The following is a 27,525-nucleotide window of genomic DNA, read 5'->3' on the forward strand; positions in this document are numbered from 1 at the left end:
AATGATGAAATTGCCAATATGTATTCAGCTATGTTTAGAACCACAAACAGCAGTTTCCTATGGTTCAACCTAATAGCTACCTCAGAGGGTTGTGGTGAGGTCCAGATGCATTAACACACGTAAAGCACTTTACATTGTGCCTGGCGTGTCACATTTGTTCTTAATATTAGGTGGCAGATCCTGTTTCCTGGGTCTCTTGAACAGTCATTTTGGCCCAGAGCAGACATTTTGGCTGGCCTGGGTGGTGAATTGCTGAAAAATGTTGCCCACTCCACACAAGAATTCATTTCCCCTGAAAAATGGGATAATCCTATCTCAGTGTGATAGAGAAGATTGAGAGTAATCCTGACCAGAGGTAGCACAGGGGTGAGGCAGTGTGGTCACAGGATTAACCTCTGACCCTGACCTCATCGTGGCATGCCTCTCTGGTGCCCTCTGGTGTCTGGGTGAGAAATGGCTCACCCTGGGCTGGCTGGCCTTTGGCTCTTCCACTTCTACTGGAAGCTTGGAAGCTTCTCTCCCTGCCTGGGTTGTGCAGGAAGAAGTCGCTGTAGAGACCAGCTTGAAGGCAAAGAAGAGGTCTGTCCATCCATGAGGATTTTTCTTGCACTCAGGTGTAAAGCCTGAACTGGGTCCTGTGAGGGCACCAGTAATGTGTGGGAAACCGTGGTCTGTTCTAAAGAGAGTGCTGGGTCATTAGGGAGTTGACTTGAAAGCCTGGGAGACAGGAAAGCAGAAGTTTCAGGCAGAGTGGAATCAGCAGTCAGTGCGTGAAGCCTGCAGAGGCTGCTAGCCCTAGTGGTGAGGAAAGCATTTATTGAAGAGAGGGTGGGGTTAAAGCTGAGCTTGAACTAGGAAGCAGGTGGGGAGGGCACACTAGGCAGAAGAAAGGAGAGGTGCAAAGGCCCAGAGGTGGGACTGTGCAGGGAGCGCGAGGGGCCATGAGGGGGCGGCCTGCGAAGATGGACGGTCCAGGCAAGGCGGTGGTGGGATGCATAGCTGGCCGGGGAACTGCCTTGAACACTGAGCTGAGGAGTTGAAGTTTTCTCTCAGGTTGCAGAGGAGTCAGCAGATTTTGCTTTTGGAGCAAGAGAGTGTCTTGATCACACAGGGCGTTAAGATTAGCTCGGGAGAAACCAAGGCAGAGAACCCAGCAAGGAAGTGAGAAGAGAATTGTGAAACAGCGTTCTCCTTCACCACCTCGTTTGTGTGGCGGAAGTTTCAGCCTCTTTACGAGAGCAACCATAGTTGAATGCTGGACTTAATGCTGTACTGTGGGCGCTCCCAGGGCAGAACATGGCTCTAGTAGTGGAACTGGTAGCAGTAGTAATAAGAGTAGCTAATATTTATCGAGGGCTCAGCTTTGTGCATGATTTCATTCAATCCTCACATCAACCTAGGGAGATAGGTAGCAACAGCAGGCGTGAAAACGGAGGCACCCACATATTTGGTAAAGTCACAGCTAGTTGTCACAATTGCAGGCTGCAGAGCCAGGACTCAGGGTGCCTGATTTCCCAGCGTGAACCTGAGTCACTGCTGTGGCTCTTGTGCATAAAGAGCAGCCACCTAGGGTTGGAGAGAGTGGCTTTGCTGAAGCGCAGAGGGTGCCATTTACTAACCTACCTTTTGTCCCATAGATAGCGCTGAAGTCACCCCGCCTGTCCTCTCTGTGATGGGGGAGGCCACCCCAGTGAGCATCGAGCCGTAAGTTCAGCCCAGCCTCTGACTCAGGGGGGAGGGTGGCCAACTGGAGTCCAGTGCATGCAGGTGGGCCCTACGAGGAAGAGGAGGCTTCTGTGGGCTGGGGGCTGAGCAGACCTCTCTGGGCTTCTGCACTTAGCCCTGGGCTTCACTGATCCCCCCCACCCCCAGCTTCTCTGTGGAAGTCACAGGGAAGGAAAGGACCAGCTCAGTTTGAATTTGCCTCTGAGGAAAAGTAGAAGAGCAGTCCAAGAGACTCTTTCCCTGTCTGTAAACCTGGAGCTGCTTCTCCCCTTTCCAACCTCTGAGCCTTGCCTTTCTGGCAGCACAAGGTGCCACTTGCCAGGCTGTCCTCATAGAAGCCAGGTTCCCTTACACCCAGCTGAAGCCTTGCCACGCTCAGCCTCTGCCAGCTACCCCCGCATCTTCTCCATCCTCAGGGAGGAAGTTGGGTTCCCCATCCCCACATGGTGAAGCCTCACTCCCTTCCCTTTCCGCCCCTGCAGACGGATCAATGTGGGCTCCCGGTTCCAAGCAGAAATCCCCTCGATGAGGGACCGCGCCCTGGCAGCCGCAGACTCCCACAAGGCCGACTTGGTGTGGCAGCCATGGGAGGACCTAGAGAGCAGCCGGGAGAAGCAGAGGCAAGGTGAGAGGGCATGAGCCAGCAGGCAAAGCAGGCAAAGGCTGGCTATTGGGCAGTGGGTGGGCTAGGCTCCGCCCCACCCAGTCAGCCCAGCCCAGCCCTAAAAGTGCTTTTCTCTCCTCCCTCCCCAGTGGAAGACCTGCTGACAGCTGCCTGCTCCAGCATTTTCCCTGGAGCTGGCACCAACCAGGAGCTGGCCCTGCACTGTCTGCACGAGTCCAGGGGAGACATCCTGGTGAGACACTGCCCCCGGTGGAGGGAGGGCCCCTTGGGGAGGCTGGCAGGGATACGTGTGTGCTGTCCAGGAGCCAGGCCTGTCGGCGAGCTGATTTGAGGCAGGCAGGAGGGTCTGACCAGGTTGGGGATGGTAGGGGGTCGGCCCAAGGGAGCCCTGGTTCCAAACTACAGACTTTGCTGTGCAAGGTCCACCCCAGTCTCTGATTCTGGGTAGTGGGTCCCCACCCTCGGACAGGGCTGTCACTGAGGGCCTTCTCTATCTGTGGCTGCCTGCCTTGGGGACCATGTGTTTCCTCTTTTAAGAGGCCCTGAGCAGCCCAACCCCCATGCCCTTTCCATCCTGCCAGACCTCTTGCCCCTCCGCAGTTAAGAGGGCCAAGAGTAAGTGCCCACCCTACTCAGAGGCCCGAATTTTGCCCACCAAGACCCCGGCCAGGGCCTTGACCTTTTCTTCACTTCCCTTTTAGGAAACGCTGAGTAAGCTGCTACTGAAGAAGCCCCTGCGGCTGCACAACCACCCATTGGCAACTTATCACTACACAGGTGGGCTGGCAGGGTGGGCCTGGGGCCTGGGGCCTCGAGGGGTCTCCAGCATCAGTGGGGCTCAGTTCAGTGCTGAGTCACAGCCCAGGGTGGGGCAGGGGTGGAGAGGTGGGGGGCAGATAAGCCAAGATCCAGTGTGAGGGAACTGACACCAAAGCTGGGGTGGCTCTCAAGGGGTTTCCTGTGCCCTGCAAGGGAAGGGAGAAGGGCATAAGCAGGTGGGAGCCCATCCAAGTAGAAAAGCCCAGGGTGTGGGTATAAGGGTCAGGAACCCAGGGAGTGCCATCCAAATTGGCATCAGGTGCTGGAACTTAGAGGACCCCTGGAGTGCCATGTCCCATTCTGGGGACTGTGCTTTAAGAGGGACATTGACCAAGCAGCATAATCATAGCCGTCACTGGTATCGACCCCCGTCGAGTGGTACATCCCGTCTGTGCCAGGTAGATCACCAAGGGCTCCACATGCATTGTCTCACTTAGTCTGTACCACAGCTGGTGAGGTGGCTTCTATTATTAGTTCCCGTTTCACAAGTGGGGAAAGTGAGGCTCAGAGGCTAAGCGACATGGCTAGTAAGTGGCAGAAGCAGGATGTGGAGCCAGCTCTGAATGCCTACAGAGACAGCGGCTAGATGACCTCACATTTTTCTGCTGGTCAGAATTGCCCCTGCAGTGCTCACAGTCCCACCCCCTCACTACCCTGGCTTCCTCTTTGCCCTGCAGGCTCTGACCAGTGGAAGATGGCTGAGAGGAAGCTGTTCAACAAGGGCATTGCCATCTACAAGAAGGATTTCTTCTTGGTGCAGAAGCTGGTGAGCTGGGGCTCTGTTTTGGGGGCAAGAGAGGGGCAGGAGCTGCCTGCATGATTTGGGGGCTCCCTCTGCCAGTGGGGGACCCTGCAGTTGCTTACCAAGGCCTCTTACAAAGCAGTTAGGTCAATGCCGCTAAGTAGCTTCAGAGACATTTTTTCTTTAATAAATTTATTTATTTATTTATTTATTTTTGGCTGCATTGGGTCTCCGTTGCTGCACGCAGGCTTTTTTTAGTTGCGGCGTGCGGGCTTCTCATTGCGGTGGCTTCTCTTGTTGCGGAGCTCGAGCTCTATGCGCGCGGGGTTCAGTAGTTGTGGCACGTGGGCTCAGTAGTTGTGGCACGCAGGCTCTAGAGCGCAGGCTCAGTAGTTGTGGCGCGTGGGCTGAGCTGTTCCGCGGCATGTGGGATCTTCCCGGACCAGGGCTTGAACCCATGTCCCCTGCATTGGCAGGCGGATTCTTAACCACTGCGCCACCAGGGAAGTCCCCGGAGACATTTTTTTCTAAACAAAACAAGAATGGAAATGATCAGCCCTTTTCCCCCTTGGTTCTAAGCCCCTTCCCTCACCTTAGGGTAGCGTGGCCATACTCTGAAGTCTCAGTCCAGAGGGGGGCCTGAGTGGGCACCAGACCCAGTGGCACCAAATAAATAGTGACTTGCCTAAGGGAGAATAGGAAGAGAAGGAGGGCTGCAAGCAGAGGTGAGCCATCCTAAGGGGCTGGAGTACTTCAAAGGCCACAATTAGTGGGAGGAGTAGTCACCCCGAGATGAGGGGACCGAGAGCTAGCAAGTGACTATAACTGACCTAGAGGGCTTCTGCCCACTTCCTGTCAGGCCTGGGGCTTCCTTCCAGTAACTCAGCTGACAGAGTAGAGGAAGCCTGGGCCTAGTTTTCCTAGATTCTCTTGTCCTCCCCCTGTGTTCTTCCGGGAGAGTGATCTGCTAATCCAAGGGCTTGCATCTTCCCACCAGCCCTGTCTCACAAAGCCTGGGCTATGGGGAGAGTGAGCTGTGTGGACAGCTGAGGGAAGAGCACTTCTCAGAATGTGCTCTTTCCTCCTGGGATTGTAGGTTGTACCAGGAACGCCCTGGGGCCTGGACCAAGTGCTGACAAATTCTCCTACAAGGGCCCTGTTGTGAGGACAGTCGTTTGCTGGGCTCCCTGATTGGGCAATATTGCCGGGAAGTACATGCCTTGTGAAGCTCACTGAGGCGCCCCTAATGCCTTAATGAAAAGAGCAGACCATTAGTCAGGCAAACAGATGATCAGAGGGAATTGATAGTAAAAGTGTAAACAGGATCTAGTTAATAAATTTGTGACTTGGCCATTCCTGGGAGATGAGTCATGTCTGCTTCCTGCTCATGCACAGAGGGGCCTCACTGACCCCTTGGGCTCTGTGGACAGGGCACCCCAGTTCCCAGTGCAGCCCAGCAGTTGGCTGAGCAGTCTGGGAGTCTGGGGAGATGGGGGAGAGTCAGAGAAAACAGCTTGGGGTTGAGGGGAGGTAGTCCAGAAACCAAACCCAGTGGCCAAATGGATTTGTGAAACAGGAGGGCTAGGGTTTCAGAGCTTGGGAGGCCCTTGGGGATCATCTGGTCTCATCCCACTCACTACTTTCACACCAAGAGCCTTGCCTAAGGCCACACAGCCATTTAGTGGCAGAGTTAGAACAAGACTTAGCCTCCTGCTTCCTCTTCAGGTTTTCCAGGGCTTTCGTGTTAGTCTCCCCTGAGTTCCTCCCCAACATAGGGCAGTTTGACAATTCTCTGTCCTCACTGCTCCCTGAAGAGGAATGAAATTGTTTGCTCTGATTGATGTAGAGAGGCTGTGTTGCCAGGTCTAGTCTGGCTTTGAATGTGGATGGTGCCCAGACTTTTTCCCCTTTAACTTTTCATTTTGAAAAATCTCAAGCTTACAGAAAAATGGAAAGAATAGTATAATGAACACCCATATACCTCTCAGATATACCAGTTGTTAACATTTGCCACATTTGCTGTCTCTCTGTGTCCGTAAATAAACTCACACACACAGGAATTCTCTCTCTGTTTTAACTAATCATTAAAAGTTACAGACATCATGACATTTGACCTAAATACTTCCTAAAACAAAGATATTCTCCTACAAAACCATAGTACCATTATCACACCCAAGAAATATAAACTGACACAGTAATACTCTCTAATACATGATCCGTATTCAAATTTCCCCAATGGCTCCATGTTGTCCTTTTTAGCTTTTTTTTAAAAAAATAGTGCTGAAGTGTTGAATTGGTCAGTGGTTTGTGCAGAGCAGGTGTTGGAGACATGCTTGTATTTCCTGGGTTTACTGGGTTTAGTGTTTGCTAAGGTTAACGGAGGGGCATGCAGGGATAAGAAAGGCTGGAGTGCCCCCAGGCAGGTGAGCTGAACCAGGAACTCTGACCTCAGTTTTGGCTTCAAACCAGATCCAAACCAAGACCGTGGCCCAGTGTGTGGAGTTCTACTACACCTACAAGAAGCAGGTGAAGATTGGCCGCAATGGGACACTAACCTTCGGGGATGTGGATACAAGTGATGAAAAGTCGGCCCAGGAAGAGGTTGAAGTGGATATTAAGGTGACTCCCTTCCCTGCCTCAGCTGCTTAGGCTGAGGTGGGAGCCTGAGGCCAAGCTCTCCAGGACTCCCTGGAGGGCAGAGAGAGGAAGGCAGTGTCCCTGACAGCCCCAGGGAGCTGATGTCCCGGACACTGGCCCTGGACCTTTGGGTTCCCTTCTCTATCTGCCAGTGTCATCATAATAATACATTGTGTTGATGCAGAACATTGGGGGAAATTTCCCACAGTATTTGCACCAGCATTGACTTCTTGTCCCCTCGTAGCAGACCTCTAACACTGTTTCCTAAACTTTAGTCATTCTTGTATCACCTTTATGAATTCTGCTGTATCTGCATCCTACCACGTCACCATTACTATTTTTGTCATGTCCATACACCACTTGTGCTTTTAATATTTTTCTTTAAATCAACCCATTTTTTACTCAAAAGGGAAGCTTTATATCACAGTCATAAATAGAAAACCGGTGTTGCTTGCCATAGAAGGTACTGGTAAAAATAAATATATATGAAAACCAAACAATGTTATAAAATTCTAGCCAGATACTATAACCTGCCGAGGCTCTGAGATGAGGCCTGACCTCTCCTTGTTAAGTCTAGAGCAGTATAAAAGACACATTAACACCAACTCGAGACTTTGTCCTTGACATAATCAGGATTGAAAGAGAATTGAAAAGAGAATGTTATTCAATTCTGTGAAAAGAGAATGTTATTTAATTCTGTGTCCATGTATCCACCTAATATCATCTTGGGGTCACAAGTCCACACTTGGTGACATGCTGCTCTAAGACAGGGAGTGATTTAGTTCCCATTTTGCAGATGGGAAGAGGGTAGAGATACAGAAAACGTTACAAAGATAGCTTAGAATGGAGCTCAAGGCTGCTGCCTGGTTCCACCAGACCACCCTGCCCTAGAATGTGTCTCTTGGACACACCCAAGAGGACAGGTGGCCTGTGGGGAGGGACGGGCATGCTCCCTCCCTGCCCCAGCTCCATCTGAAGTGCTTGGTCTCATCCTGAGGGCTTCCAGGCCTCAAGGCTCTCTCTCATTTTACAGGCGGATTAGCGGTGGGAGAGTATAGAGTCTAGCACAGGGGGCCGCACTGGTCCAGGCCAGGCTAGCAGGACTAGCAGGGCCTAGTGAGCCCCTGGCTGGGTCAGAATTGGTGCATATGGCTGCATGACTGAGCTGTAGGCTCACTGCCCTGTTCTTGTTCCCCATAGACTTCCCAGAAGTTCCCAAGGGTGCCTCCTCCCAGAAGAGAGTCCCCAAGTGAAGAGAGGCTAGAGCCTAAGAAGGAAGTAAAGGAGACCAGAAAGAAGGAGGAGGAGGAAGAGATGCCAGAGACCCAGGAGAAGGGGGAGCAGGAAGAGGGGCGAGAGCGAAGCCGGCGGGCAGCGGCTGTCAAAGCCACGCAGACACTACAGGCCAATGAGTCGGTAAGTGTGACCTCCACTGGGGGAGCCCAGGGCCAGGAGGATGGCTGGAGCTGGGCCCAGGGGTGTGGGAGGGAGGGCAGAGCAGGAACATGATGATGATGATCATCATCACCATGGCAGGAAAGCACTAGATAGTTTATGCTGTTAACTCATTTTATCCTCATAACTCCATGTAGTAGGTACTGTCAGTATTCCCATTTTACAGAGAAGGAAATTGAGGTCCAAGATAAGACAGCTAGTAGGCAGCCTGACTCCAGAATCCGCTATTAATTTTACACTATACTGCTTCTGTATCTGAGTCACAGAGGAAAAAGGCTTTGTGAAAACCCAGAAGGTGTGTGGGACACTGGGGAAGCATTCCTGACTTTCAGTTCAGACAGGGCTCCCCCTAAGAGAGCTGTGTCCCTGCCAAGAATTCTGAAACTGAGCTGAGACAATGGGAATAACAGCAACAGCCCCTCACGCATGTTGTCTGCGAAGTGCTTTCCTGTTCATTATCTCATTCATCCCTCGTGATAACCCCATAAAGTGTTAGCCCCCAGCTTGCCGATGGAGGAAGCTGGGTTCAGAGGTGCTAAGTGACTTGCCTGAGGTCCCACCCCAGGTCCTTCTAGTGCAGTGTTCTGTCCACCACATCACAGGCCAAGAAGCAAGACATACCAGCCAGAGCTGTTCCGTGTCAGGAGGTCCCCCGAGAGAGAGGGCTGGGTAGGGTCTGCTGCGGAACTACTATGAGAGTCTTTGTTTGTTTAATTTGTGTTGTACGCTTAAACTTGCAGGAAAACCCTCACAAACTGTAGACACACAGCTGTTTGCTCCCTTCTGAGCCTTGTCTGTGCTCCTTCTCCAAGAGCTGTGCTCTGTGTACACACTCCACTGAGTTCTGCTGAACTTTTATGAATGCTTTCCTGTGGGGTTTGATCCAGTGCACACGTGTGTGACTCCTAATGGCCATCTGGGGCTCCCCTAACCCGAGGTCCATGGTTCGCATACCCTGAGCAGCACCTCTCCAGGTCTGCACCAGGCATCCTGTGCTCTCTGGCACCTGCTTGGCGTTTCCCATGGTGGCTCATGTTGTCATGAGCTAACTGCCTGCATGTCTGTCTCTTCAGACTGTGAGTTCTCTGATGGCAGGGGCTCCTATCACCTCTGTATCCCCTGTGTAACCTGGCATGTTACACAGATTTGAAGGCCATTTATGGAATGAAGTCATGAATAGACTAAATGACTGAAAACATGAACCCATGTCATTAACAGAGACACCAAGACCCCTGTCAGATGCATCAGGAAGTCCTGTAGCAGCTAGGGCTGTCCCACGTAATTACGGTACCAGCAGTTTGTGAAAACAGAGCTGTGGGTGCCTTGTCACTGGAAAGATTCAAGAGGGTGCTAGGGGACCATTTGGAAGGAGTGTATGATCTTTAAAAGCCCTCTGTTCACTGATATTCCATAATTCGGGATCCTCTCTTCCCCAGTCTCTCAGCTCTCCTTGTTTGACCCTCTCCAGGCCAATGACATCCTCATCCTCCGAAGCCACGAATCCAATGCCCCTGGATCTGCGGGTGGCCAGGCCTCAGAGAAGCCAAGGGAGGGGCCAGGGAAGTCACGTAGGGCACTTCCTTTTTCGGAGAAGAAGAAAAAACCAGAGCCATTTAATAAGAGCCAGAATCAGGAGAACACTTTTCCGTGTAAAAAATGTGGCAGGTAAGAAGGCAGACCCAGTCTCCACTGGGACCTGGTAGGTTGGCTGCGGTTGGAGGAGGGGCAGACGCCGATTCCTGGGGAGAAGGAGGAGGAGTCACAGCTTTCGCCCTGTCTCCTGATTGGCTCAGAGGGTTTCCCCGGGCAGTGACGTCCCTTGGCAGCTTTTAGAAGAGGGATGATGGCACTGAATCAGGAGCCCATCGGTCCCCTTGTTGGAGGGTGGGGCTGGACCACGTGGCGCGGAGCAAGCCAGAAGGGCCGGGGAGCCCCCAGAACAGACACGCACGCACGCACGCGCGAGCGCAGGTGCTCTAGCCTGGAGGTCCCAGGGTTGGAGACAGACCTCTTACCGGAGCCCCTCCTGTCCGACTACAGGGTGTTTTACAAGGTGAAGAGCCGCAGCGCTCACATGAAGAGCCACGCCGAGCAGGAGAAGAAAGCGGCTGCTCTGAGGCAGAAGGAGAAAGAGGCCGCGGCCGCTGCGGCCACTGCGGCCGCCTCCCCCCACCAGCCGGCCCTGAGGGAGGAGAGCAGTGCGGGCGAGAGGGGCTGACGCCCGGGGCTCCGGGCCCTGCTCCAGCCTGAGACGCCCTGCCAGCACTGGAACCTCCGGAGGGAGAGATCACGTGGACTTGTCTCTGCAAAACGGATACAATTAAATAAACGGCCCTTTTACTTATACAGGGCCCAGGAGCAGTGTTAAGGGCTGCAGGATCCAGTTCTCTTGCATTTGGTTTGTCGGAAGTTTCCCTCGTGCTTTCCTGGGACTGGGAGAGTCCCTGCTCGCTGGGGCTGCCCCTGGGGAGGGGCTCCAGCGCTGCCACCGCTGCCTCTCACATGGACCTCTGCCGCCCCGCCACGAGGTCGCTTCTCTCCCTCTTTGTTTCGCTTTCTCCCTTAGGTCACCATGGAGAGACGAGCACAAGCGCGCCCCCTAGGCAGCATTAATCCCCCGCCCCAGGGGACCTGTACAGGCCCTGCCCTAAGCCCCGGAAAGAGGGACTCCCCGGAGAGAGGGACTCCGTAGGAAGGAGTGTGGTGGCCATCTCCGAGAGGGAGCTCAGCCTGGCATCTGTGCTGTCTCCCGCACGGCAGTGTCCAGGCCATGCTGCTCCAGTGACTATGTCTTCAGAGAGGCCATGTCCTCCGTGGGAGGGAGGCTGCCAGAACGGGCGCAGGGAGAGAGACCAGGACTGGTACCTATCCCTTTGCTGCTCGCTAGCAGCCTGCTGGGGCTGGAAAGTTTTCTCAGATGTTTGGGGAAGGAGCCAATGTTCTTTGCAAGCTCTCAGCCTGCTGGAGGGAAGGAAACTGTGCAGAGGAAGGAAGCTGCAGGGCTGCTACAGGGCTAGGCCTGAGGGAGCTTTTGATAAGCCTTGGCTTTTCCTGCTTCCCACCTTTTTGCCAAATACCTTTGGGCCCTGGAGGCTGCTAAGGGAGCTTAGCCTAGGCCCAGCCTGCTCCTCCTTGGTGCAAGTTTCCTGCCTGCCTCTGTCCTGCCCTTGGCAGCTGCCACCTAACCCCACCCCACCTGGTCTAGTGCTGATATCCACAGCTCAGCCCTCAGTCCTGCATGCTGGAGATTTCTGGATCCTTCCCTGGGAGGGGGAGGTCTCCTAGCCAGATGGGACAGGAGCCTTCATTCCTTGACTTGTGTCATTTGGGAGCTATTTATTTATTCTTAATATTTAATTTTTAACATCCTCTCAGGGACCAGGGGCTTCCTCCTTTCCAGAGGCCCAAGTGCATTTATCCCAAAACAAGGCACCTTCTTGGCACCACCCTCCCTCCCACGTTTCCAAGACCCTAAAGTCCCTCGTTTTGCCAATAGGAATGATAGTAGCACTGAAAGAGGGTGGAAGATGTCGCAAAGCCACACGGAGACTAGCAGGATCAAGGGAGATCAAAGGCAGTTCTTGTTGCTACCTCTTCTTTGGCTGTACTTTCAAGTAGCTTGAGGGGATTGGCTGGAAGCCAGATTCTGGTTTTGTTTCTGGCTTGAAGAAGCCATATTTGGTGTGGAGTCACTGAAGTGGAAGGGCTGGAAGATTCTGGAGGTCCCTTCACTTGCCAGTCCCATAGGAGAGCAGAGTTATTTTTCTGATCTTGCTATTCAACTTTAGTTGTGTAAAAGAAGTTCTAAGTGAATCCATGTTAGGAAGGAGCCAAAAAGTATTCATTCTGCTACCCTTCTGAGATAGCCTAAAGGCGTCGTATTGGTAGCTGGGAGTGGGGAGGGAGTTTTATTTCTAAACTATGCACTATCAGGTATGTGTTAGCATTCATTTATGCATTAATATGGTTATACATGAGCCCAGCTATGGGAGTTAACAAAATTCTCCCCCCTCCCCAACTCCTGATGGCTACCTAGACCTCTAACTTCCCAGTTAGTTTCTTCCACAGGCTTTTACAAGTTCAACGGCCCAAGACTGCAAAAATCTGGTATACCCTCCAAAAACAGGAGGGTAGCAAATTTAGGCTCTCTTCTAAATCACATATGTAATATGAGTGCCTTCGCAGCTTTGCCCCAAAGTGCTACTTATGTTTCCCAAGGTTTTTTCTATTTAAACCGTATTTAGTTTCAGGCTTCTTTTTTGGACATGTGGTAACAGAAACCTCCTTCGTCTAGAGTGATTCTCCTAAGCTCACGGAGACCAGACCAGGTGAATATAGGTGGAGAAAATCAAGATGGTACCTCTCTGTATTAACCCCACCCAACACCGTATTTTAGAAGGGTTTATGCTCCAGAATGGATTTATATCTAGAATGCAGTGTAAAAGGTAAAATGTTTAGAGGGCAGATGCAATTGTGGCAAGTGACCTGCCAATAAAGTAGGTGCAGCCATAGAAGCTGGCATAGGTATATCCTTTATGGTGCTTTCTCCCTGTGAACCATTAGGCTACTTTGTTTTTTCTTTTTTCTTATATTCAGAGCTCTTTGCTTTAAGAAGTTAAATGACAAACACCTTCAGCTTTATAATGTCCTCCCCACACCATCTCACATATCCATCTCTCAGCCTCCATCTACACTCAGCTAAGGGCATGAAACTAACCTAGTGCCTGTGTTCTAGACCGTTTCTGAGGTCTCTTACCCACCCACGGAGACAGTGCTTCAGCACTGTCCTCCATGCCTTCAGCAGCCCCCCTCACAACTAAGGTACACACCCATCCCTTTTGCTACCCCACTTCCACCCCTGGCACAGAGGTCGTGTGCTGCTTACGTCTAAAGGGATCCCCTATATTTAACTGCCTCAGTGACCTAACCTCTTTCTTCTCATGTGCCAGATGTTAAGATGAAGGAGGAATACAACACATACTCAAGCCTCAGCTATTTAAGTATGTTTTTACTGGGGCTCACGTTTCTGGGACGGTATTTATTACCAGACTGGCAAGCCTAACTCCTTAGGTTTATAGGAAGTATGCATATTTTTATAAAACAATTGTATGTCCTCCCCATATTTTTGCTGTGTTAAGATTTGCCTCTAACAATTTGCAGCTGTTTCAATTTTTCATTTGTCTCTCAGTCGAAGGCCTTGTTGGAGGGGACAGAGCACAGGAATAGCCTTGACAGTCTGTAATTATTGTACAAATATTTTAATAGCATATAAGTAAGTATATTCCTTTTATTTTGAAAAATATCAGACACTGCCTTTTGTGTGTTTGCTGCCTGTGGCACCCTTTTTTAAAAAGACTGTTACATATTAAAATAGTGTACATATATATAAATATTACCTCTTTTGCTGTACAGTTGTGATAGACCAGACTGAAGATTTTATTTTTTGTGTGCTTTTTATAAAAAAAAATTAACACACTAAAGAAAATCTTGCTGATGTGATTGTAATGTACCTATGTAACTTATTTACTTTTGAATGTTCTTCTGTATCTTTAAACCTTTTATTAAATAAGGTTTTAAAAATTCAGAGTTGAATGCTGTGTCCTTCTGGGGAGATTTTCGCCATCTGGGATTGACGTAAATAGGCCATGGTTTGCTTGCAAGGGCTTACTTGACGTTTTTGAACCGTAAGGATTCTGTTTTATCAGCTAACTGTCAATGATGCCAGGACAGGGGAAATAACACAGTAGCGTTTGCCTGGCTACAAAGGTTACAAAATAGATCTAGATCTTCTTACAAAATTTTAGACAAGAAAAAGTCTCAACTCAGTGTCTCACACAAACACACGGCACATTTCCAACGTTTTAGTTTCATTGGGATGAAATTCGCGGAGGTTGCTGAGTGCGATCAGATGGTATAGGGTATTTTCTTATACAGCATTGACTTGAACGAGCGACGTGAATAGACAATCTTCCTTGACGGACGCATATCATCTTAAATTCACTCCAGAATTATATTATCATCTTTTAAACGCAGTGCTTTGTGAAAAAAAAAAATCTGGAAAACGTGAAAAAGGAAACGCGCTGTCAGAGAAATTAATGCCCGGAGCCCCTTGCTGGCACCAAGGCAACCGCTCGCCTCTGCGGGCCTCCGGAGCACTCCGGTCGTCAGTCTTCTGGGCCGCCGTTTCCGTGGCTACGCTCGCGCAGGCTCGGCCGCGGGGGCGGGGCGGGGCGAAAGCCGATTGCCGGCCGGCCCCGCCCGCCACTGCGGCCGTTACGCCTCGGCTGGCTGCGGGTCTGACCAGTTGGAAGCCGCGCTGCGCCATCGCGCCTCAACCTGCCGCAACCCGGGCGCGCTGTCGCCGCGGCCTGCCTTCGCCTGCGCCGCCTCTAGCCTTGCTTCCGCATCCTACCCGCGCCTCCGCTGCCTGTGTTCTGGGTCCCCGGCCGGCCGTCCTCGCAGCCTAGACGGGCACCTGCTCCAGCGAAGGAGCCTCTCTCGGGCTGGCCCCGCTGCCACCGCTGCGACCTCGGGGTAGTCTCTTCCTCCGGGGGCGGCACAGTTCTCGTCTGCAGGGAAGCGGCTTCTCGCGCGCCTGAAGGCCGGGCTCCGACCGCGGAAGCCCGGTTGACGCCGTGAGCAGCCGCGAGTGCCTGGCGCCGGGGCTGAGAACAGAAGGCCACGCCCCGCGATTACACCCCGGCGGCCTCTACAGCCCGGCGGCTGCTGCCTTCGCCGCCCGCCCTCACTCCTCGCCTCTGAGCTGCGACGCGACACCCTGCCTACAGGTGGAGGACCCGGCCCGCGGACCCCGACCAGAGACGCAAGATGGCGGAGGCCGCGTAACTGAGCATCCCGCAGGCTTCGCTCCGAGAACGCGGAGGACTGACATTGGGGGGCAGCGAAAGGACGAGAGCAGGACTCTGGTGTCGTTTGTTAATCGTGGTTGCGTGAAGCTTGACTCCTCGGGCATATTGCGGGGGAGTGTTTGCTGTCGTCCCAAGTCCTAGAGCACAGGGAACCACAGTAACCCGGATTTTGTAGAATTGGGGCCCTTGATAGTTGGCAAAATGGCGATGGCACTGTTGGAAGACTGGTGTAGGGGGATGGATGTGAACTCCCAGAGAGCCCTGCTGGTCTGGGGGATCCCCGTGAACTGTGATGAGGCTGAAATCGAAGAGACCCTCCAGGCTGCGATGCCCCAGGTGCCCTATCGAGTGCTTGGGAGAATGTTCTGGAGGGAAGAGAATGCCAAAGCAGCCTTGTTAGAGCTCACTGGCGCTGTCGATTACGCCGCGATCCCCAGGGAGATGCCAGGTAAAGGAGGGGTCTGGAAAGTGGTCTTTAAGCCCCCGACTTCCGATGCTGAATTTCTAGAAAGGTTGCACCTCTTCCTAGCAAGAGAGGGGTGGACCGTGCAAGATGTTGCCCGTGTCCTTGGGTTTCAGAACCCCACTCCGGCCCCAGGCCCAGATATGACAGCAGAGATGCTAAACTATATTTTGGATAATGTTATTCAGCCTCTTGTTGAGTCCGTATGGTACAAGAAGCTGACACTCTTCTCCGGGAGGGACATCCTGGGGCCTGGGGAGGAGACATTTGGTCCCTGGCTGGAGCACACTAATGAGGTCATAGAGGAGTGGCAGGTGTCAGATGTGGAAAAGAGGCGGCGGTTGATGCAGAGTCTTAGAGGCCCTGCTGCTGAGTTCATACGCATTCTCAAGATCAGCAACCCTGCGATTACCACCGCCGAATGCCTGAAGGCGCTTGAGCAGGTGTTTGGGAGCGTGGAGAGCTCTAGGGATGCGCAGGTTAGATTTCTGAACACTTACCAGAACCCGGGAGAAAAGTTATCCGCTTATGTCATTCGTCTGGAGCCTCTGCTGCAGAAGGTGGTGGAGAAGGGGGCCATAGATAAAGATAACGTGAATCAAGCCCGCCTGGAGCAGGTCATTGCCGGGGCCAACCACAGCTGGGCCATCCGAAGGCAGCTGTGGCTGACCGGGGCTGCGGAAGGGCCAGCGCCAAACCTCTTCCAGTTGCTGGTGCAGATCCGCGAGGAGGAGGCCAAGGAAGAGGAGGAGGAGGCTGAGGCTGCCCTCCTGCAGTTAGGCCTGGAGGGGCACTTCTGAGTCCCCAGAAAAGGGGCTTTAGTGCAGACCTAGATCACAGCTGCTTTTGTTCGTTGTCTTTGTGCTGTCTTACAGGTGTGTCTCCTAGTAGTAAAGACTTAGCCATGTTTTTTGGGCGGGGGGAAGTCAGGCCTGCGTGTTCATGTAACATTAGTAAAATCGTGCAAGCAAGCACCAGAGCTGCTGCGGTGCAAGTGAGTCATGCTAGCTACGATGCCAGGGAAAGGTTTGGACATGAGTGCTCAGTGCAAACTGTCATCAACTTGCATCATCATCAGTTGTGGAAAACGTGAACTCGTGACACTTCCCGTCGAGGCAATTAAATGTGAAATTGCACGTTCAGATGTTTAGTGCAGGGCCTGGCTAACACAAGAAGTGTTGAGTAAAAATGTGAACTGTTATTACTACTATCGTGAATAGTTTTTGTGTTTACTGTAAATTGTTCCTGATTTACATTAACAGAAAGAAATGTGAATTAGATATTCAACTTTAGAGTGCAAGTTTCTTATTTTTCATCTTTAAACATCTAAATCAGTTTAACTGAAAAATGTTCTGAGACTACAGAATGGGTTGTTAGAAAAATACTGCACTTGTAGAGCTGTGTAAATCAAGTTTTCACTGGACAAGATACAGATTGCAAGCGGAGGTTAATATGAACCAGTTGCAGTATCTATTCCCCCGTTTCAAATCTTTGTCATTGAAGTGTAGTTTACCTTGTTCATGCTGAGTCTAAGTGTTGTAAATTCGAAGTTATCAAATACATGTATATTAATAAAAATATTTTTAAAATTCTATTGTCTTGTTTTTCTGACATGTATAAAAAACTTTCAGTGTAATTAAGCTCTATTATATTTTCATTTCTTAGGAAGACTTCCCCATGTCACTGAAAAAAAAAAACCCCAAACCTCAATTGTTTTACTTTAAGCTTTATATCATAGTATGTAACTTTAAATTGCAATACTTTTTTTTTAAAATTAATTTATTTTTGGCTGCGTTGGGTCTTCGTTGATGCACGCGGGCTTTCTCTTGTTGTGGCGAGCGGGGGCTACTCTTCGTTGCAGTGCACAGGCTTCTCATTGCGGTGGCTTCTCTTGTTGTGGAGCACGGGCTCTAGGTGCACCGCTTCAGTAGTTGTGGCTCGCGGGCTCTAGAGCGCAGGCTCAGTAGTTGTGGCGCACGGGCTTAGTTGCTCCACGGCATGTGGGATCTTACCAGACCAGGGCTCGAACCCCTGTCCCCTGCATTGGCAGGCGGATTCCTAACCACTGTGCCACCAGGGAAGCCCCAGCAATACTTTTTAATATATTCAATTTTTGCATGTTTTCTACAAGACAAATGTTTGAAGGCAAAATAGACACAAGTAAATGTTAACTTACTATTAGATGTTAGAAAATCCTGGAATGGCTTAGGAGGTTATCTAGTAATGCTTTTTTTCCCCCTTTAAATCTTTTTTCAGCTAAAAATGTTTCACTGCAGGAATAACTCATCATACCTGTATAAAATTAATGCTTCAGTATTGCAGCAGCCATTTATATCAAGAGGATATAAAAAGGGAAATACGGCTTAAAGACATGTTTGTTTGGTTGCAGAGATTCAGTGACTGAAGATGTCCATCTTTGAAATTCTAGTAAATCCAGAAGTGATTAAATGAACATAAGAATTCAGTGGGGTTTTCCCCTAGTAACAAGGCTTTAAATTTATAGCCGGCCTGCATAACAATCACAAGGTAAAAACTTTTATTTATGAAGGCTGATATTGGTATATGTTCTAAGATCTTTCTGTACAATTACTCATGTCCTCACTTATCATATGTCTGTTCCTCCCTGTCACACTCTTTTCTCAACACATCTCCACATCTTGGACCCCACAACAGACACGCAAATCTTCACTTCCCCCGACAAACGTCCCCGTTGCCCCTCCTCCCCACTCATAACTTCCTCCTCCATTCCCACAGGCATGGCGCTCCGTACACTCTCCATACCTCTCACAGTCCTGTCTTCACACTCACTCCTACCTTCTCCCCAACTCCATCATAAACATACTCCCTCCTCCCACCACACACACACACACACACACACACACACACACACACACACAAACACATTTACAACAAAAAGAAAGAATAGGTTCTTCACTTTTTTCACCCAGTATGTTATGGGCATACTTTACCTGTACATAGGGATATGCCATCTTTTTATGGCTGCGGAGTTGATTCCATTTTAGAAGGGAAGGTCATCACTTAGGATTCTTTTATTATATATAATAATTGTATATATCTACATATACATACATATATTTAATGTAATATATATGGCAGAAAAAATGTCAGAATGCTAGATGTTCACCCTTTGTTCTAGGAAACAATGAACTAAAAATAACGTGCTATTTATGATCTGAATTAAGGTTTTCTCTTTTATTTAATTATTTATTTTTATTTTTGGCTGCATTGGGTCTTTGTTGCTGCGCACTGGCTTTTTCTCTAGTTGTGGCGAGCGGGGGCTACTCTTCGTTGTGGTGCGCAGGCTTCTCATTGCAGTGGCTTCTCTTGTTGCAAAGCACGGGCTCTAGGTGAGCAGGCTTCAGTAGTTGTGGCTCGCGGGCTCTAGAGTGCGGGCTCAGTAGTTGTGGCTCACGGGCTCTAGAGCACAATCTCAGTAGTTGTGGCGCACGGGCTTAGTTGCTCCGTGGTATGTGGGATCTTCCCGGACCAGGGCTCGAACCCGTGTCCTCTGCACTGGCAGGCGGATTCTCAACCACTGCGCCACAAGGGAAGCCTAAGGTTTTCTCTTAATAGGCACAAATTAAAATCTTTCTGCTTTTTAAAGGAGGAGAGCAACAAGAAACATATCCTCACAACCAAAGAATTGTGGAATAAAGAAGTAGAAACTGTACTATATTCCCATTCTATGACCAAAATTACATTTGACTGATAGCACAGAATATATGCTGGGAAAATGTGTAATATTACTGCTATTTATTGCTGGGTTCTTCCTGTTTCTTGTGTATCAAAAAAGAGCTAGCCAACGTCAGGTCATTCCAGACCACAAATCAAGGGCCTGTCAGCCAACCTTAACCTTGTACACTTCTGGAAGTCAGGAGAGGACTAGAAATAACCAAGTGCAGTATTAACTTGCTGTCTCTGGAAGTGCTCCTTCCAGGATCCTAGTCATTTGAAATTGTGCCCAGAGAACTTCTGGGGAAGACTTACAAACTTGAGAGAGGAGGTTATCATTGGTAGTAAACTACTGAAAAAAATTTTTTTTGGCATAAAGAAATGAGTCAATCCCTAATTCTCTCTTTCCGTCCCTCTCCCTCTCTCACACACACAAGCTGTGTGGACTATGTTATCCAAACACTGAGTTTCTTCGGAACTGAATATCATTGGAAGTTCACATAGTTGTTCTATATTAGGTAAAACTAATGGACATGTAACCAAAAAAGATACACATTAATTTTTTATAAAATAACACAATTTATTACTATTTTAAAACGTCTCACAAAATAACGTTCAGAAACTCAACATTTCTAAATAATTTAACACAGTAAATTTAGTCATAAAGACATGCTACAAAATTCCTGCATAGAAAAGATTATTACCAACGTATTAATAGATGTTAAAATGTTCTTCAGAATGGAGTTGGTTCTAGAAGCCAAAGATTCTGGAGTGATGCTCATGATCATGACTGACACCCTGGGAGAAGCTAGCCATGTGTATATTCTCTACAGCTACCAACTCACCAGTCTTTTGATGGGATTGATCGCTCTAGGCAATAGCACCTCAGAGGCAGGTACCCTGCTGATCAAACAAGCAAAGAACTCCCCACCCTTGTAACATTAGCCACAACTTAATCTAGCCAACATCTAAATTAATTTTTAAAATCTAGATGTAGGAAAGATAACTCACAAAGTTTCTATTCTGAGTAGGAGATTCTACTTGATACATCCCCCAGAGGGATGACTGTTAATGTAGCAGACATAGAAGATGACACCAAGTAAGGAAATAGGGAAATCCTGGCTCTGATTATGCTGACACACAACTACTGCTCAGGAGGGCTTAGAATGAGCAAGGATGAGGTTTGATTCTCTAATATCCACATGCAGGCTAGGTATTTACCCATCTGCCCTTTGAGAGTACTTTCCACCAACATCCAGTTCATTTTAAAGTGCAAATCTACTGAAAAATAGCTTACTCTCCCCAACCTCCTTGTTAAATTTGCTAGATCATAATTGGTTGGCTGGTTCCCTTCTAACCTGCCCAATATGGGAAATTAAGTAGAATCCAGTAATGACTTCTCCAAGTGTCAAGTGAAAATTTATCTTAGGTTAGAAAAAGGTAAGACTCAGTCTAGTTTTTCAGTTTTCTTTCTTTGTAGTCAGTGGTTGATAAAAAGGCAAGAATAGAGATATAGATGAGGGATTTCTAAAAGTTCAGTGATTTAAAAAAAAACACCTTTAATTTTTTTATTGCACTTACTTTATAGTTAAAAACACTCATGCTAAAATGAAGATTAAGGAATATGGTCAAGTTAGCTATGTCAGAAGCACCAACTCTGCTACACTGAATCTTGTTTTATATTTAATTATTTACAGGCACGTTAAGCAGCCCGAATAACGAAAATGTGTGCCAAAGAAATTAATTTCTGGTAAAGTATAACTTTCAGTTTAGCAGTTATTTTTTCCTCCTTTACCAATACTTAACAATGTAAGGTCTTTGTGAACAGACAATCAGACTGCAGTTAAAGAGACAATCAGACTACTCATGATTGATGCTTTGACACCTCCCCCCCAATTTTTTAAAGTTAATGATTTAATCCAACCTCTCTAGGCCCTATACTTTTTTCCATTTAGTCCTAAGAAAAATCCAGCTGGAAGATTCTGGGTCACATAGATAACCACCTTCGACTCTACTTACACATCACCAACTCTGAGAATAAGTTAACAGTTAAGATTCATTTCGTACTCCTCTTTATTCTACTTCAGACCATGGTAAGAGGTATCAGAAGAAGCATCTATTCAAATCAAAATTTCTTTCTATACAGGAACCACATTTACGTGTCTTATACCACCACTATTTGTGGAATAGATCCAGTAACCATATCAAGTTATCATGACCAGACAGTCTTCGGTCCACATGCAAAATCAGTGCCTATACCAGCTACTTTCATATATGATTACCAAATTTTATACAATATTTTTCTGTATTTAATGACTGCTACAGTCTACAAAATTTGTGCATTATTGGACAATGAATGCTTAAAGAATGAACACCTAAGAAGGATGATCCATTTTCTAAAGTACACTTAAAATGTTAAACTTTAGAGACAAAGCAAAATCTATCATAAAGTTGGATTCTGTTGATGGTAGGAGAGAGGTAGGTTAATAATTACTGTCCTAAGATAAGAATGCTAAACAATAAAAGCTGAGGCCCTGCTAGAAAACAATTTGAACCTTCCAGCCCTGAGTTTCTAATGTTATGTGAAAATTATTAAAATGAGCATGAAAAGGAAAACACCAGTGACCATTTCCTTCCATCCACGATTATTAAATACATCACCTTCTCTCAAATAACAACAACTGGCTACAGAGTGAAAATAAATGGACCTTGGAAAAAGGAATGTTGCTACAAAGCACTGGTTCTTAACCGGGGGCGAATTTGTTCCCACCCTTCTGCCCCAGAGGATAGATGGCAATGTCTGAAGACACTTCTGATTGTCACAACTTGGGAGAGGGTTCTACTGCCATCTAATGTGTAAAGCCAGAGATGCTGCTAAACATCCTATACTACAAAGGACAGCCCCCCTCCCCACAACATTATCCAGCCTAAAATATTAATAGTGCCAAGGTTGAGAAACTCTGGTTTAAAGGAACAAACGCCTATTTACAGAGAACACAAAAACCTTTCAAGACCTGACAAGGTAATACAGCCATAAGCTTAGAGTTAGGGAACATAGGAAAGCTGAATTCCTTGGTAGACGAAAATAAAATTTCCTGTGAAAAATTAAAATACTGTACTGATTCCATCATTATAAGAAGAGAAGAAATTGAATGATCCACTAAAATGGCATAATGCTTTAAACAAGGCGCACAGAGAGAATCTCTTCCAAGGAGGTCAAATATCTAATCCAAGAAGCATAAACCAAAAGCATTTAATATCAGCTAAATTTGCAGCAGTAAAGGATGATTTAAGGAATGATTTGAGAGAATATTCTGAACTTCCTCATATACCTTATCTTCCATTTTCTAATAACATGGATTCTGGCTTTAATTCCAAGAAAAGGAGGCACAGAAGTCATTCAATATTTGTTGAGTGGAACTGAATTATGAATTTTGTGTGAAATGGACACAGAAAAGCACCTTACACTTCTCTGAGAACTACCAGTGATTAAAAGACATTAAGAAACAAGGAGAAACAGAGAAAATTAGTTTCTATATTAAGAATTCAGAAAAACCAAACACCAACACTGTAAGCCATTTTATAAATAAATTCAGTATGAAGTCATTCATTCATTCCCTACTATATTCACTTCCAGCGTAACTTTTAGAAAATACAGCCATACCTAGCAATAGGGCTTTAAGCTTACCTACTAGATGAAGTGCAGAGTACAAGAAAAGATCGTCTTCTTAGTTTAAACATCACCAAGGAAAATTCTCATTGCCTATGGTTCACAAAAGAAATAGTCAAAGGCTTTGAATGTATAAGCCAGTCAGAGTAAAGATTTCTTCCTATCAGACTGTAAGGAAGAGCAAAAGGAAGCTAAAAAAATTATTGGACCTTTATTTAGAATTGATTGTCAAAGCAGTGGTCCCTTTTGATCGACTGACTCAGAGAAATCATGTAATTCCTACTTAAATGACAGCTGAAAACTTCGGAAAGCCAGGACTACTTACGCAATCACTTTTTAAAGATGACTCTTCCCTCTTTGACTAGTTTTACACAAGTAAATGGGGAAATAGGAGCCAATAGTCTCTGGTTGAGGGACTTTAGGCACAATATGGCAGAGGGCCTCTGACTTCTTTTTTGCAATCTATCAGTGACTCAGTCACAGCCTACCATGGACTTCATCTGGTTACTGACTACTGTATCTTGCATTTTCCAAAAACAATTTTTTCTTATATGATAAATTCCAAGCTCTGCATCCAACTGTTGCTTTGCAATTCTGAGGTTAAATCACCTGCTACGCTTCACAGACGAGACAATCCTCAAAAATAATGCCGTTTGCCTGGGATTCCATAATGAAACATCTCTTTTCCATCCACAACCATATACATAATTCACTTTAAGAGCTGTTTAACTTAAACTTTTTGAAAAAATATATTTTGAAATACTAAATTTCACTTATTGAAAGGTACCAAATCCAGTCTTTCAAGTTCTACACCCTTACAACAATCACTTCTCTCAACATGAGGGTCAACAGACAAAAGTTATTAGGGCAAATTTTAAAAAATATGAATGGCCAACATTTAGGCTAGGAATTCAAATATAACTACTGCTTATATATATTTACTTATCTAACATATTGGGTTGGCCAAAAAGTTCCTTTGGTTTTTAAGTAAAAATAAAAGACACATTTTTCACTTTAATCAAGAACTTTATTGAACAGCATATTCACCCTTTTGTTCCACTACCTTCTGCCATTTTTCAGGCAACTTCATAATTCCATCTTCCTAAAACTTTTAATTTTTTTGAGCAAAGAACTGTTCCAGGTGCCTTTTACAGTCTTCCAGGGAATTGAAATTTTTTCCATTAAGAGAATTTTGTAAAGACTGAAATAAATGGAAATCTGAAGGTGCAATGTCTGGTGAATACAGTGGATGAATCAGAACTTCCCAGCCAAGCTATAACAGTTTTTGCCTGGTCATCAAAGAAACGTGCAGTGTTGCATTATCCTGATGGAAGATTATGTGTTTTCTGTTGACTAATTCCGGACGCTTTTCGACGAGTGCTGCTTTCAGTTGGTCTAATTGGGAGCAGTACTTGTTGGAATTAATCGTTTGGTTTTCCAGAAGGAGCTCATAATAGAGGACTCCCTTCCAATCCCACCATGTACACAACATCACCTTCTTTGGACAAAGACCGGCCTTTGGTGTGGTTGGTGGTGGTTCATTTCACTTGCCCCACGATCTCTTCCTTTCCATATTATTGTACAGTGTCCACTTTCATCGGCCGTCACAATTTGTTTTAAAAACGGAATGTTTTTGTTACGTTTAAGTAGAGAATTGCATGCAGAAATACAGTCTAGAAGGTTTTTTTCGCTTAATTTATGTGGAACCCAAACATCAAAGCGATTCACATAACCAAGCTGGAGCAAATGATTTTCAACTCTTGATTTGGATATTTTGAGTATGTTGGCTATCTCCAACGTGATATAACGTTGATTGTTCTCAATTAATGTCTCGATTTGATTGCTATCAACTTCAACTGGTCTACCCGATCGTGCAGCATCGTCCAGCAAGAAATCTCCAGCACAAAACTTCACAAACCACTTTTGACACATTCGATCAGCCACAGCACCATCTCCATTTGCTGCACAAATCTTCTTTTGCGTTTCAGTTGCGTTTTTACCTTTCTTGAAATAATAAAGCATAATATGCAGAAACTGTTGCTTTTTTTCTTCCACCTTCAATATTAAAATGGCTACACAAAAATTCACCAATTTTGATAATTTTTTTTTTAAATGCATGCTGATACGACAGCTGTCACAATACAATCTAACAAAATTGTTTCAAATGAAGTTAAAGACAACTAAGTGCTACTAGAGCCATCTTATAGAAAAAACCGAAGAAGCCTTTTGGCCAACCCAATATAAGGAACTATAACCAAAAAGTATGCCTAAGATCAGGTCCGTATGTGTAATAAGGCCAAAGTATTGGTCAAAGGAGTGATCATAACAGTCATTTTAACCACTGACCTGGATCATGGAATGACTGGCTGGCTGTTTGCAGGACTAGAGTGGACATGCAGGTAAACACAACATAAATTCCAGTTGACAATGCACACACTTTTGGAACAACAAATAAGTAAATATAACATGGGCTATAAGGCCTCCAAGGTACTAATTTTTCCTTTTTTCACCATAGTTTTTCCAGCTGGACTTTGGAGTCTTGATTCTAGGACTGCTGCTATATTTCTAAGAGGAGCTCTTCCCAAACCAAAGGCATGACACATTTGTGCTTCTGAGTCATAAAGAGATGGACCTTCAAGAAAGATGGCCTACAGATTCAAAAGTTAAGTGTATATATTTAAATGCCTGGCCTAAAAAAAAACAAAAACAAAAATGAAAAAACTAAACAAACTGAATAAAGAATCACATTTGTTCCTTTGTTGTTAAAAATGACTGGTCTCTAAAGGTTTCAGTAGATGGGGCCACGCAGTACATAACTGGGACTGAAGACAAAAATTGAAAATTTATAGGTTCTAAAAAGAGAACTAGAATATATAAAGTTGGTGTTATCATTTTGGGGGAGAAACACTGAATAGGTTACGAGAAAAAAAGGAATGAAAGATTTGTTTTATCTTAAGAACCATTTGCCCCACACAGAATCTTTAAAATAGACAACTATACCAAACTTATCTATTGTTCTTATGACATTTAAATAAGTTACACAAAGTGGAAAATGTGGTGTTAGTTATCTTCTTCCTCATCCTCTTTAATTACTGGGGTACCTAAAATGAAAAAGAAAATTATTACTGGTCATTCGCAAGAGATTGTTAAATTCTAAATGAAAATATTTTTCTGTTAACCTGAGGAGTTCTGAGATGCTGAGAAGTGTGCCATAATAAAAATAATATCATAAAATAATCTTTTAAATTTCTAATTAACCAAAAAGCCTCTCAGGAGAATTCCCAAATGGATTAATATAAGTAATTATAAATATTCAGGTCCCCAAATGCAGAGTTACAAATAAAAACACCTACAGGTACCAGGCAGAAAAATAAGGCCCTATACACACTAAAAACTTTGTATGTTAAACACAAAGAAATATTCATTTTTCGCAATAAAATACGCAATCCCAGTATTGCCAGAATCTGAATTTTTATGTTACTCCCCCAAATACTAAACATTGGGGATAAATTGGAAAAAAATAAAAAGAACCAAGGCACAGAAAATAAAATACATCTGCAGGCTCTCACTGGCCCAAGAGCCAGCCAGTTCCGAGCTCTGGCATTTGAAGCATGCCCACAATCTGACCCTAGTCAACTGTTCAGTCTTCACTCTTCAGCCAGTCACCCTCTACTCCAGATGAACTGATCAACTCATTATCTCCCAAACTCATCTTGCAGACTACTACCTCTGGACTCCTGGCTAACAAAGTTCCTCCATTTTGGAATGCCCCCGTAACACCCCTTCCATCTAGGCCCTACCCTTAATTAAGAGCCATCTCCAGTGCCTCTTCCTGTGTGATTCTTCTTTATGGCAACGAGCAGAGTCTTACCCCTCTGTACTCCCCACAGCATCTGTTTGTGGGGGGTAGTGAATGTTTTATTGAAATATACATACAAAGTACACAAATTATAAGTGTACAGATTGATAAATGTATACAAAGTGAACACATCTGGTAACCAGCACCCAGCTTAGGAAGAGAACATTACCAGAACCCCCAAAACGTCCTCAGGTCCCCTTCCAGTCACTGTCCCCCCACAAAAGGTATATTCTATCCTAATGTCTAACACCATGGATTATTTTGCCTGATTTTGAAACTGATATGAATAGAATGATGTAGCGTGTGCTCTGTGTCTGGCTTCTTTTGCTCAACATTATGTTTATATGATTTATGTATATTGTGTGAAGCTATAGTTCATTCATTCTCATTGCTGTTTAATATTCCATTGTACGAATATGTCATAATTTACTTATCTATTCTTTTGTTGTTGGGCGTTTGGGTTGTTTCCAATTTATAGCTATTAAAATAGTGGTGCAATGAGCATTGTCATACAGGTCTTTTGGTAAACATCCATGTTCTTTTCTTCTGGGTATACAGCTAGGAGAAAAGTTGCTGGGTCATGTGGGATATGTATGTAGAGCTTCTGTAGATAATGCCAGTTTTCCAAAGTTATACCAAGTTACATTACTATCCAGCAGGGTATGAGAGTTCTAGTTGCTCCATGTTCCACTAACATTTGCTATTGTCTGTCTTTTTCATTTTAGCTCTTTAACACCCCTCAGTTTTTCTTACAAGCAACTGAAGAGGAGCAAAAAGAGGCAAGCTAGCAGCTGTGGCCACCTGTGTTCTGGTCCATCTCACTGGTTTAGGATAGACCAGCTGGTTTTTCTAGGGGCTGTTCAGATTGGCCTGAAGTCAATATTTGGTCCAAAAGGCTGTATATAATGTGGCTTGGTCTATTCAGGGTCTACATAAGGGATTCTTTTCCATTCTTAATGGAAGGGGTT

The 27,525-nt window shown here is 46.3% G+C and overlaps 3 protein-coding genes across 7 annotated transcripts in view; 2 read left to right on the plus strand and 1 right to left on the minus strand.

Moving 5' to 3' along the window:
• Positions 1-13,521, plus strand: part of MIDEAS (mitotic deacetylase associated SANT domain protein) — a 67,728-nt gene extending 54,207 nt beyond the window's left edge. For all 5 annotated transcript variants that reach the window (XM_068542944.1, XM_068542954.1, XM_068542933.1 and 2 more), the window contains 9 exons: positions 1,638-1,704; positions 2,208-2,350; positions 2,479-2,582; positions 3,052-3,127; positions 3,847-3,935; positions 6,381-6,530; positions 7,749-7,964; positions 9,472-9,668; positions 10,044-13,521. In XM_068542944.1, the coding sequence (XP_068399045.1) occupies positions 1,638-1,704; positions 2,208-2,350; positions 2,479-2,582; positions 3,052-3,127; positions 3,847-3,935; positions 6,381-6,530; positions 7,749-7,964; positions 9,472-9,668; positions 10,044-10,221 (1,220 nt within the window). In that variant the 3' untranslated portion in view covers positions 10,222-13,521. The remainder of the gene's footprint in view (positions 1-1,637; positions 1,705-2,207; positions 2,351-2,478; positions 2,583-3,051; positions 3,128-3,846; positions 3,936-6,380; positions 6,531-7,748; positions 7,965-9,471; positions 9,669-10,043) is intronic.
• A 764-nt stretch (positions 13,522-14,285) lies between these two features.
• PNMA1 (PNMA family member 1) lies at positions 14,286-16,929 on the plus strand. Its single transcript, XM_068542988.1, has one exon. The coding sequence runs from the start codon at positions 15,074-15,076 to the stop codon at positions 16,133-16,135; it is 1,062 nt and encodes a 353-aa protein (XP_068399089.1). The 5' UTR covers positions 14,286-15,073; the 3' UTR covers positions 16,136-16,929.
• A 2,693-nt stretch (positions 16,930-19,622) lies between these two features.
• Positions 19,623-27,525, minus strand: part of DNAL1 (dynein axonemal light chain 1) — a 45,262-nt gene continuing 37,359 nt past the window's right edge. Inside the window, exon 8 of the mRNA XM_068543015.1 lies at positions 19,623-25,799. Within this exon, the coding sequence (XP_068399116.1) occupies positions 25,759-25,799 (41 nt within the window). The 3' untranslated portion in view covers positions 19,623-25,758. The remainder of the gene's footprint in view (positions 25,800-27,525) is intronic.

Source organism: Eschrichtius robustus, chromosome 1 (assembly GCF_028021215.1).
Source record: "Eschrichtius robustus isolate mEscRob2 chromosome 1, mEscRob2.pri, whole genome shotgun sequence".
Classification (NCBI taxonomy): domain Eukaryota; kingdom Metazoa; phylum Chordata; class Mammalia; order Artiodactyla; family Eschrichtiidae; genus Eschrichtius; species Eschrichtius robustus.

Coding starts and splice junctions, on each gene's coding strand:
- PNMA1 (XM_068542988.1), top strand. CDS start 15,074: ATGGCGATGGCACTGTTGGAAGACTGGTGTAGGGGGATGGATGTGAAC.